Consider the following 10,317-nt stretch of genomic DNA (forward strand, 5'->3'; position numbering starts at 1 on the left):
CTTGTGATGTGAAATATTTACTTCACTCTACAATGGTAAAAATAATGTTCTTAATTTCGGTGTCCCTGGGCAAAACTTTTCCGCATGGGCGCTGTGTAAGTACAGTCAAGTTGACTTTATTACCTGCACTAAATAGGTTATTATATTGGTGCAGTTTGTTGGTTGGATGGAATTTAAAAAAAAATGAAGCTTGAAGTTCAGATGAAGAGAGAGCTCATTACATTTTGAAGCAGATCCATATCAAAGGCCAGATTCAATATTCTCTATGCAATCTCATTAGTTTTGCTGTTTAGAAGCGTGAATGATATCCCATTTCCGATGTTCAAAAAAAGGAACAACAAATAATAAAATCTTACCCATAACTACATCAGAAATAGTTTGACCAGCACTCAAATTCTGTAGCAGTCCGATGCATTAATATCTGATGCAAACTCAACTGTTTTTCATCTCTCACAAACGGAAACTACCTACGCAAGTATGGCTGTAAAATCATAATTTGGCATTGACTTGAAAATAACAGTCAACACCATAACAGCCTCATACTGCTTTGTATGGTTTACAAGACTTTTTTTAAGGAATATTTATTTCCAGTTCCATGTGTTTGGGGACACTGTGTGATACATCAGGCAAGTAAATTCAAGAATAAACTCTACGTACCTGAAGTCGTAAACAGTTAAGCATCTTTTTTTGACTGGGTTTATCGTTGTTAAAAACCATGTGAACAAAAACACAAATTTTGCTCCATGTACCGTACTCAAAATGTTTTATTTAACAAAAGTAACTCCACTGTGATCTGACTGTTTCTGTAAGTATCTCCAAGCTACATTTACTGCAGTGTTCATGTGAGATCTTCCACTAAGTAGAGTGTACTTAGACCCCCCCCTCCCCATCTCATCCAGATGGGCCCTTTTACCCCCACACACAGCACACAGACATACACGGACAGAAGTTCAGTAGCTGGTTTATGCGTACAAAAATAAAGAGAACAGTTCCAGTTTCATAATGAATAAATATCAATAACTCGAAAATGTCGTATATTTTATATTGTTTGTAGTGGATGACGAATGCTTTTAAAAATGGCCTTCATGCAACTCACAGTCATTCAGTTTTCATTTTACCATTGCCAGAATAATAAATACTGATGCTTATCCACAAAAGAAGGACCTTTTTATGATGCGTGAGCTCCTCATTTGTCTCCGAAAAGTCTTTCCCTTAAACAAAATTGTGGCTGCCCACAGCATACAGGAAGGAAACAAAACTTTCCAAGGATCATGTCGGATAAAAAGCACCATGAAATCACCTCACTGTTATTTCTAGGAAGACCATGACATATTGCTGTATTACTGACAAAAACAATGCTCTCTTGATATGGATGTTATGTGTTGTGTGTTGAACAGAATCCATTCAAAGAAAATGCCAAGAGCGCCACTAAATGTGTTATGTGTTAAATGAGTAAATGTGTTAGGATTTTTCTCAATGTGGTCAGTTTAACATTTGTTAATTTTAGTATGTTTGTTGAGAGTAAACTGGCAGAAAAATCGGGGTATTGGTGCAAAATTATCAATTGCCCCCCTTGACTTGTAAATAATCAACATTTGTATAACAAAAGCATTTTAAAGGAAACCTGTCGGATTGAAGACCGCAAGCTTGTCATTCCATCACACACTCATCTCTATCTCTTGAGGGCTACATAGTTTTTACTTTTTAGTCCTATTGACAGCTGCAGACAAAATAACTGATCACATCCTATGTCTTCTCCTAAGAACACAGGTTACTTCGTTTTGGGAAGAATTTCATTTTGCCTGTTTTTACAGATATTGATGACAAGAACAACACAGCAAAGGCATTCCTAAATAATCTGTGTTTATTATTTTGGCTCTTGAGCATACAGATGGGGCCTTTGAGGTCACAAATGAACAGACTGACAGCCTCATTCTATGAAGGGTCAAATAAACTTGCATAAGTCAAAATATACACTGCTAAGCTAACAGTAAACATGGGGGAGAGGTGTGAAGTGTGGAGAGGGGAAGACCATGAGACAAAATGTATAGAAAGATACCAGATAACACTGACCATGACCTTGTCTGAGCTTGGGGTATTTTTTGAACTTGCTTTGTGTGTGTGTGTGTGTGTGTGTGTGTGTGTGAGTGTGTGTGTGTGATCCTGTTATTGATAGTCCTAACAAGCTGGGGTCAAAGATCAGACAGTGGTGAGAGGAAAAGCACAGAGTAAGACTGTTAAAAAAGACCTTTAAATACCACCTGCCTTCTCTATCTCTCCCTTCTTCCCTCCTTCTCTCTCTTTCACACACACACACACACACACACACACACACACACACACACACACACACACACACACACACACACACACACACACACACACACACACACACACACACACACACACACACACACACACACACACACACACACAGGGCCTGGACTGATTGTTACCAGACGATATTTAAACACCTCTCTTGTGCCTCTATACTCTTGTTACTCTTTCTTCCACTAAGATATTAGGATCTATTTCACACAACAGGCAGAGTTGAGGTTAGTGTAATAATCTGGTTTCGATGATAACATGTTCAATCTGCACATCTATGATTTTTTTTTGAATATGTCATGCACATTCTGACTATTCATACATCCACTGAATAGAGAATGTGTTTAGAATTCTTTGACGAAAAAAAAAAATTACATTTTGCACATTAGAAAGAAAACCATTTTCTCAAACAGCAAAGATTTTCAAACAGAATTTCTGAGTGGCAAACATGCTGCTCAGAAATGTTTGGGGGAACGAGAGTTTCTGTGAAAACAATTCTCAGCAAACTGGCCCTGGGTTCATAAAAAACAACAACATAAAAAAACATTTCTCCTGATCAAAACTGTGGCACCTGCTCAAAAACAGAGCAGCTTTACTCCATGTCTTTTAGCTCTACCATAACCCCTGGAGCGTTCATGTTGGAACGAGAAAAACCTAATTAATCATCAAAAATCACACTGAATTCTTTGGTGTGTACTAAGATAATATTCAATGATAATTTATTGCTATTACTGCTTCAATATTTCAAAAAGGGCGCTCATCATTATTCCCACTTGCAAAAATCCTTTTTCATAATTGCATTCAATTTACAGCAATTTAACCCAAGTAATTCCCGTCTGCATAATGTTGCATCGACAATAAAGGAACTATGCTTATTGTATCAACAGTAAAAGATGGCTATGACTGTTTTAACTTAACAATCACCCAGAAACAGACGTTTGGACTGAAACAAAGTAAGCAAGCGGCAAAAGCCTCTCTGTTAAAGGAACCAGCCGGGTTTATGGGTGATGTGGTAAGAAAATACGCAATGTGAGACAGAGTCAAGATGTCTCAGCCATGTCATTTTATATTTACTTTTTTTCCCCCCAGCAAAATTTAACCCATTAATGTGGCAACTCTTTAGAATTAGTGCTGGTAAAATAAGTGTTGTCTGGAGTAACTGCCAGTAACAGCTTGTGCATTTATAAAAGTCCTTGATTTCTATAAGCCTTAAAACACAATTCTGTTGTTTTAGAATTATCAGGATATGAACTCTCTTTTTTCCATCATTAATGAAGCAGGTGGGATCTAATTTCATGCTATGCAGAGTCTTGAACCTGAAATAAACGAAAGTAGTTTGTTTCCTCACTTCAACAGTGCACCCTGCAGCTTTACTGTATATCAGATCGTTCTACCTACGACGCATGTTGTAATAATTCCTGTAATGTTTTGAGCTGAACTGCTATAGAAAAAAGTCAAATATTACTTTGCAATTACATTTTCGGTTAAAGGACAACAGTCCCCGCTGAGTTCCCCGGATAAATGTTCAGCTTTTTTCACAAAAAAGGTTACAGTACAAGTCAGCTTATCTTTCACCCACTGAATGCTTTTAGTGAGACCCTAAGGCAGGAGAAAATCTGCGGTTTGCATCAGCAGTAATTCAATAAAGTGCTTTTTGCAAAAATGTTACCACTGACATCCAGCTTGCTTAGTCCATAATAACTTACAGAAAAGGGACTTTCATCTGCGAGCCATAAATGCAATCATCTGTCATGAAGATACTTAACTTAAAAGGCATTTACTCAGCTAAAAATCTTTAAGATTATTACATTATATGGAACACTGTCATACTCTTCTGGTGCCAAAATTAAATAATGCAAGGGGCTTTCATAAAACTGAACTAGTATAAGAGTAACTTCACCTCCTGGGCCAGCCTCCACCACTTGTTAATTTGGAAAAATGCTGAAAGAGGCAATGTTTTGCAAGTGGCTGGGCGAGGTGCGGGGTCAGGTGGGGTGTCTGTCGACCGATTAGTGCAGCCCCACTAATGTGACGTATTCACTTATTGCTTTACATGCCTAGTGGAAATCTATTCACCAGCATTGTTCCCAGTACTTGCATTAATTGTGACTTTTTCAAATTTATTTACCATCTGAAAATTTGAAAACCATGACCAATGCTTAAACTGTACTTGCTGATGTAGATAAATGCAAGTCATAAATTCTACCTCCATGAAGTTATGCAGACCGTGTTTACACGGCTGCATTGGAGACTATAAGAAAATATACCACTGACAAATGCCGTTCCCATCCGCCTCAATCACTCAAAGAGAAACACGCCAAGAGACATTTTGTCCCGCAAGAACCAGACCTTCTAAAAACATGGAAACCCACAGTAGAGCTGCTCATGCGAGTCCACTAGGTTTGTGTGTTTCATAACCAAACATAATAGCAACGTATTCCCCTGGGTTTACTTGAAGAGGATCAATTGCTCAGCATAATTTATCATTGTCTTCTCAAAAGACATCAGCATATTTCATTTTCTGACTCCATAAAAGCATATGGTTGTGTACCTTACCATACCTTGTCAGAACTTTCAACCATTTTATGGCTTTGTCGTGATTATTTCTACTTTCACAAAGCACTTCTTTTCTTCATTTTTTTTTTTTTTTTAATAGAGGTCAGAGTTTCTTCTCCATGTGGTCTTGGGTTTGCAAAAACACCGATGAGATCCCATTATTTTTTGAGATGCAATACGAAGTGTGTCCGTGCATGTGTGCGCGTGCAACTGTGACTGCGTGTATGTAAGTAAGAGGCCTTGAATCACTGCCCGGAATTACGAAGTCAAATTATAGTTGTAATGCAATTGTACTCTATCTCTTGCATTTATGACCAACTCAGAAGTGCCTTAAACACACACTGACAAACTAAAAGACTTTCATTTGGGACTTGTTTGATGCAATCCACTGCCTCCCTCCCCGATTCCATCTATCCAAATTTCTTATTTACTGCCTTTTTTTGCAGTCGCTTTTTTTTCCATTCCAGTCAATCACTGGAGCCGATTAGTCAGGCCGCTCACTTAAAATCAGGTATTCCGAGTTCTCCCTGTGGTCTTAGTTGACTGTAAGTAAAAATTTCAGAGCTCCGTTTACCAGCCTCTGCTGCTGCGGCGTTTGCAATCCATCCCCACATTCCTCCTCTACAAATTACATTTGTCATTCTGAAAGCTGATGGTTTACATTGGCATGCTTTGAACCTTGTGTGTGTGCGAGCATTCAGGTGGATGTATGCATGAGTGTGCCTCCTGCATGACCCAGAGTCCAGACTATGTCATGTCGAATAAGGCAATGTTTTTTTTTCTGTGTGTGCATGAGGAAAATATACATATTTCATATGACTCTGTGTGTGATCTCCTACCTGTTATTGTGATGTTACTGTAGATGTTGGAGAGTTGTTCTTTTATCAGGACGAGCTGTGTGGTGGCAGCTTTCTCTCTTTGCAGCTCCAGCATGATATCTGGGTGGTTTGCCAGCTTGCAGCCATTCTGATTGTCTAGTGCAATGTCACTGTGCACTATATCTGGCATGGAAAAAAGAAGTTATATTTCTGCATTAAATAACATTAAAGTGGCGAGTGTCCACCTAAAAATATGACATGGCTACTTTTGCTAAAACCTAATCGAGATCAGTGCTTATACGTCTTTGTGTTAAGACTGTGTGGGTGGTAACGGAAAAATTTGACTTTTTTTTTTTTTTTCAAATACACGTTGAAAAATCAGCAAAAAACTAATTCTACATTCAGACTTGTAGTTTTCTTTATCATTTTTTGCGGATAAGTGTTTTCGAGAGGCAATTCAACTCAAAGTAATTCCGGAGACGGTACGCCCGTAGATATATTGGGCGTGAGCTATTTAATGGTTGACGAGGTTGAGTTAAGTGTTTTCGGAAATAAAATAAAATAAAATAAAATGAACTGGGAATCAAGCCACAGAATTAAAATAAAAAATAGAAAAAACTGTAATTTAACGTTTAAACGAGTGTGTGCATGGGTCTTGAGTCACTCGAGGTGAAAAGAGAAGAGGAAAAGGCTAGCAGGCGAGGCCCGGGGCTGCCGTAGGAGAAGCGAGTAGACGACGGGGGAACCATTGTGTATTATCACCATCTTCGTAGATGTTCAGGTAGTAGTCGGGACCCGGTCCTCTGAATTTAGCAAGGTTCTTTTGGTTGTTGAACTGCAGAAAGTCGCTACGTTTGCCTCCGAAGCGCAAATAGGCGGGGGACAGTCCGCGGGCCAGGGTCACTAGGCGCTTGGAGCTGCAAACACACACACACACACACAGACATAATGAACACACTCCTCGGAAAACACTAGCTTGTTGACGTGTGTCTCTCTCCAGCGCCCCGAGAGAAACGCAAAGCGCCCTTTCTTCCTCTAAAAAAAAAATAAAATAAAATAATACAAAATAAAACAAAATAAAATAACTATGTTCGTTAATAGTAGCGTGTTCAGCTGCTTTAAAATACTTCGCTACGGAGGAAGTGTTTTGGTCTAAGACCGGATTTTGAAAGACCACTGTCCTGTTTTCATGTCAGCTGGTGGAAAACGCATTAAAAAGGCGGCAAACGATCAAACATCAATATGGCTGCATTACGCAGCTGCAGGGTTTAAAGGTGTCTGCTGGTGTGTGTGTGTGTGTGTGTGTGTGTGTGTGTGTGTGTGTGTGTGTGTGAGCGTTTTTTTTCCTCCAATGATCAAACCAGATAGGAAAATAAAGCCCGCAGCCTGCAGCTTTGAGACAAAAAGTGCTTTTATTTTTCAGCCGCTCTGGTTTTCCTTTTACTTTAAATGGATTATTTCAATTTGTCAAATTTAGCAATGTAATCTCTCATCTCTGAGTCAAGGAGTGGCTACTTTACTGTCAAACTATCAAGTAACTATACAGATGAAGGTGAACATTAATGTACAATAAGCGTGTGATTATATTTTGTTGTGATTCAGACAGCATCTCACCGCTGTCTGCGCGCTACTGTGTTTAATCCCGGGGAATCAAACAAATTACGGAAGGGGGTTGAAGCAGCGGCCCGCAGACCAAAAAAGGGAATCCACAATGTTATTATTTTATTTAAATTAATCCAGCTATTTCTGTCGTTTACAAGGGTTCAACCTACAACATTTTGCAGATTACAACAAGCAAATATATATGCTGCTTTTAAATCTTGGCCAAATTTGCGCAGGCAGGATATTCAAAAGACTTCGTGGCTATGTTGAATTTAATAAATAAAGAGAGACAATGAAAACCCGTGTTTGGTTGTAAGATAAATTTTGTTTCAAAAAAGTCTTCTCTTTTGTAAGAATAACGGAAGGCGGACATCCTTTGAGCGTCTCTGTGGAGGATTTTCCAGCATGTCATCTTTTGACTACGCACCTTGACGTGAACGTTTTATGCTTATAAAAGTTTTTAAATCACATTTATCCGACCTCACGTGAAAAAGAGGTTAGAAATCGACGTGCTCCCATCCGATGACTTGCTGGAGCTCCACCGTTTTAGATTGCTTTCCATGAAATAGCTCTTACGACTCCCGACGTGTAACTATTGGGGTGCCTTTAGGTCGTCGGTTGAATTTGACCTTAAATGCTCGTATCGAGATCAGATGTGTAAACATTGGGGAAATTTAGTCTACATCTGGGGGGCAGCGGGGAATATATGACTGATGTTGGAGCCTGCTCTGAAATCGCTGGATTTTCGGATAACTGAATTCAGAAATGATCATCAATCGATCTGTCTGCGGGTCACACGCCTCAGAAAAAAAGTCCACGATGACAAAATCGACCTCAACCATTATCAATGTCTCGATAGATTAGGGTTCGACACACCGGACGAGGCTCCGTGACGCGGCGGTTCGCTCCCGCGGTGACAACAACGACAAAGTGACAGCGCGCGTAAAGAACGGGGAGAACCGACGGCGCTGCTGGAAGTCAAAAAAAAAAAAAAAAAACACCACAGAGCTCGATCTTGTGTTGGCAGGGGAGGGAGGGGAAGGTGGATGGGGTTTTTTTTAGGGGGGTGGGGGGGGATACCTCAGAAAGTCCAGCCAGCCGTCCTTGATGATCGAGGGGTCCAGCTGCAGGGAGAGGAAGTTGTCGTTGAGGACCCTGATCGGACTGCGGGTGTTGACGTCCAGGAGGATAAGCGTCCTTTCCATGAAGCTCGATCGCTTCGCAGCCCCTGGTCTGTGGTGCGCGGAGAGAGCGGGAGAGGGGTAGGAGGAGGAAAACACCGACTGCACGACCAACGTAGCCAAAGATGCCAACCATAAAGAGGAGCACGGGAATACTCGCATCTTCTGGGACAGCAGAAGGATCAGTGCGCGCACCGAGGCTCTGGGGAGAAGAAAAGTACTAAAGGCGACTTTCTGGTGTATGAATGCAAACCTCTCATGAAGAACCTCGATGGTCTCATCGATCTAGATCTGTCTTCCTGTGTCTCACCCCTCTGCCCCCCGCCCCTTCAATATTTCTGGGAGCTGCGCACAAGAACGCACGCCCCGAGCCGAGCCAGCCTTCCCGGTTGTGAGAGCCAGAGGCTGGGGGGAGGAGAGGAGACAGCACTGCCCCTCTAAGGTTCTCTGAGGTATGGATGCAAACTGCTCTTGAGGTATGATCCCGGCTCTCACGCTGAAAAAATATATATTAGGGGTGAGTGTTTCCGAACACAAGATGATGTCATCTCGACGGGGATAGTTGACTTTTCTTAAATCAAGGTGTGTAACAACTAACGCTTTCTGCAGAGGAAATTCGGGTTCAGTATTCGAACCCACACCCATACTATTGGGACAACTTAGCACGCTATTTTGTCCATCTCTGGTGGATTTGGGCTTGACTCACCAGTGTGTTCGAGGATGCACTGTTGTCCACATATCCTATCCATTCATAAACGTGCTGCCAGCAATGGTCAAAGAATTCAATGCATATTCTCTTAACTTGTCTTAAACTTGAGTTTTTTTTTCCCCAAAGAAAGAAAAAACGAACAGATAATTGATGTCGCAAGACCCATCTGTAGCTATAAGAGAACCAAAGAAATATTTTATTGTTGACACTTTGGACTTTCTTATCCCCACCCCCATGCACATTTGTTTATTCTGATTTTCATTTGGACATCGCAGCATGATATTTTGGCTCTTTATCAGAATCATTCGGAGATTTTAATTGCATTCATACACATGGAATTTACCTATACACTCTTTTAACTCAATAACTTTTCGCAAGAATAACAGCAGATGTTCTTCTGGCACCGGACGCGGACTAAAAGCGAAGTCTATTGTGATTTCAGCAGGACGCGAAGAGCCAAAGTCTCCTCAGGCGGTCAGTGGTCTTTTAATGTCACTTCTGTCTCACAGATGAGCAGAAACTACGTAGCCAACGCGTATTCACAGATTTAATTTATTTTTTGGGGGTGGGTGGGGGGTCTTTTTCTTTCATTTTTCTTTTTCTTTTCATTCCATCCTGCAACACCTTCTCACGAAAGTCCCATACCTCGTGGGAGAATAATCCAAGATGGTCATGTTTGGGGTTTTACGCACTAAAGTCTCCATCAGGCGCAGTCAAATAATGTAAAAACAATTAAGTCTGTTTCCAAGAGGGTAAAAATCGTTTTTCATTTTTTGCTTAGTGTGAAATTGAAATGTTTCAGTGTATTAAGGTCCCTTCTCATGGCCACAAACACCGTGTATTACATTTTGTTTTCCTCCACTGTGATAAATTGATGTAACAATATGTAACTATATTTTTTCCCTCTTGATTTTGGACTGCCTCCGGTTCCTGCATCGAGAATTTTCTTCCAAACGCAAAAGGGAACATCATTTTAGCCCAGCACCATGCGTTTTTAATTACTTTCCAACGTTCTCCTGCATTTAATTGTTTCTATTCTATTTTCAATCGGTATGACCACGTATATAGCACGAATAATATACATAGAAAAATAAACAAAAATTAGCTTGTCCAAAATAGCAGG

At 40.4% G+C, this 10,317-nt stretch overlaps 1 protein-coding gene across 2 annotated transcripts in view; it reads right to left on the reverse strand.

Moving 5' to 3' along the window:
• Positions 1-8,811, reverse strand: part of hpse2 (heparanase 2) — a 64,092-nt gene extending 55,281 nt beyond the window's left edge. Inside the window, exons 1-4 of one of the 2 annotated variants that reach the window (XM_086161879.1) lie at positions 8,739-8,811; positions 8,385-8,537; positions 6,465-6,619; positions 5,724-5,885 (exon numbers count right to left, since the gene is read on the reverse strand). In XM_086161879.1, the coding sequence (XP_086018005.1) occupies positions 5,724-5,885; positions 6,465-6,619; positions 8,385-8,509 (442 nt within the window). In that variant the 5' untranslated portion in view covers positions 8,510-8,537; positions 8,739-8,811. Of the gene's footprint in view, positions 1-5,723; positions 5,886-6,464; positions 6,620-8,384; positions 8,711-8,738 lie in introns of those variants that run through there. The other variant, XM_086161871.1, reaches the window with a different exon arrangement.
• Between the last annotated feature and the right edge of the window lie 1,506 nt (positions 8,812-10,317).

The sequence above is a fragment of the Fistularia commersonii genome, chromosome 2 (genome assembly GCF_037954325.1).
Source record: "Fistularia commersonii isolate RoL2024-O1a breed Wild chromosome 2, RoL_Fcom_v1.0, whole genome shotgun sequence".
Lineage (NCBI taxonomy): Eukaryota > Metazoa > Chordata > Actinopteri > Syngnathiformes > Fistulariidae > Fistularia > Fistularia commersonii.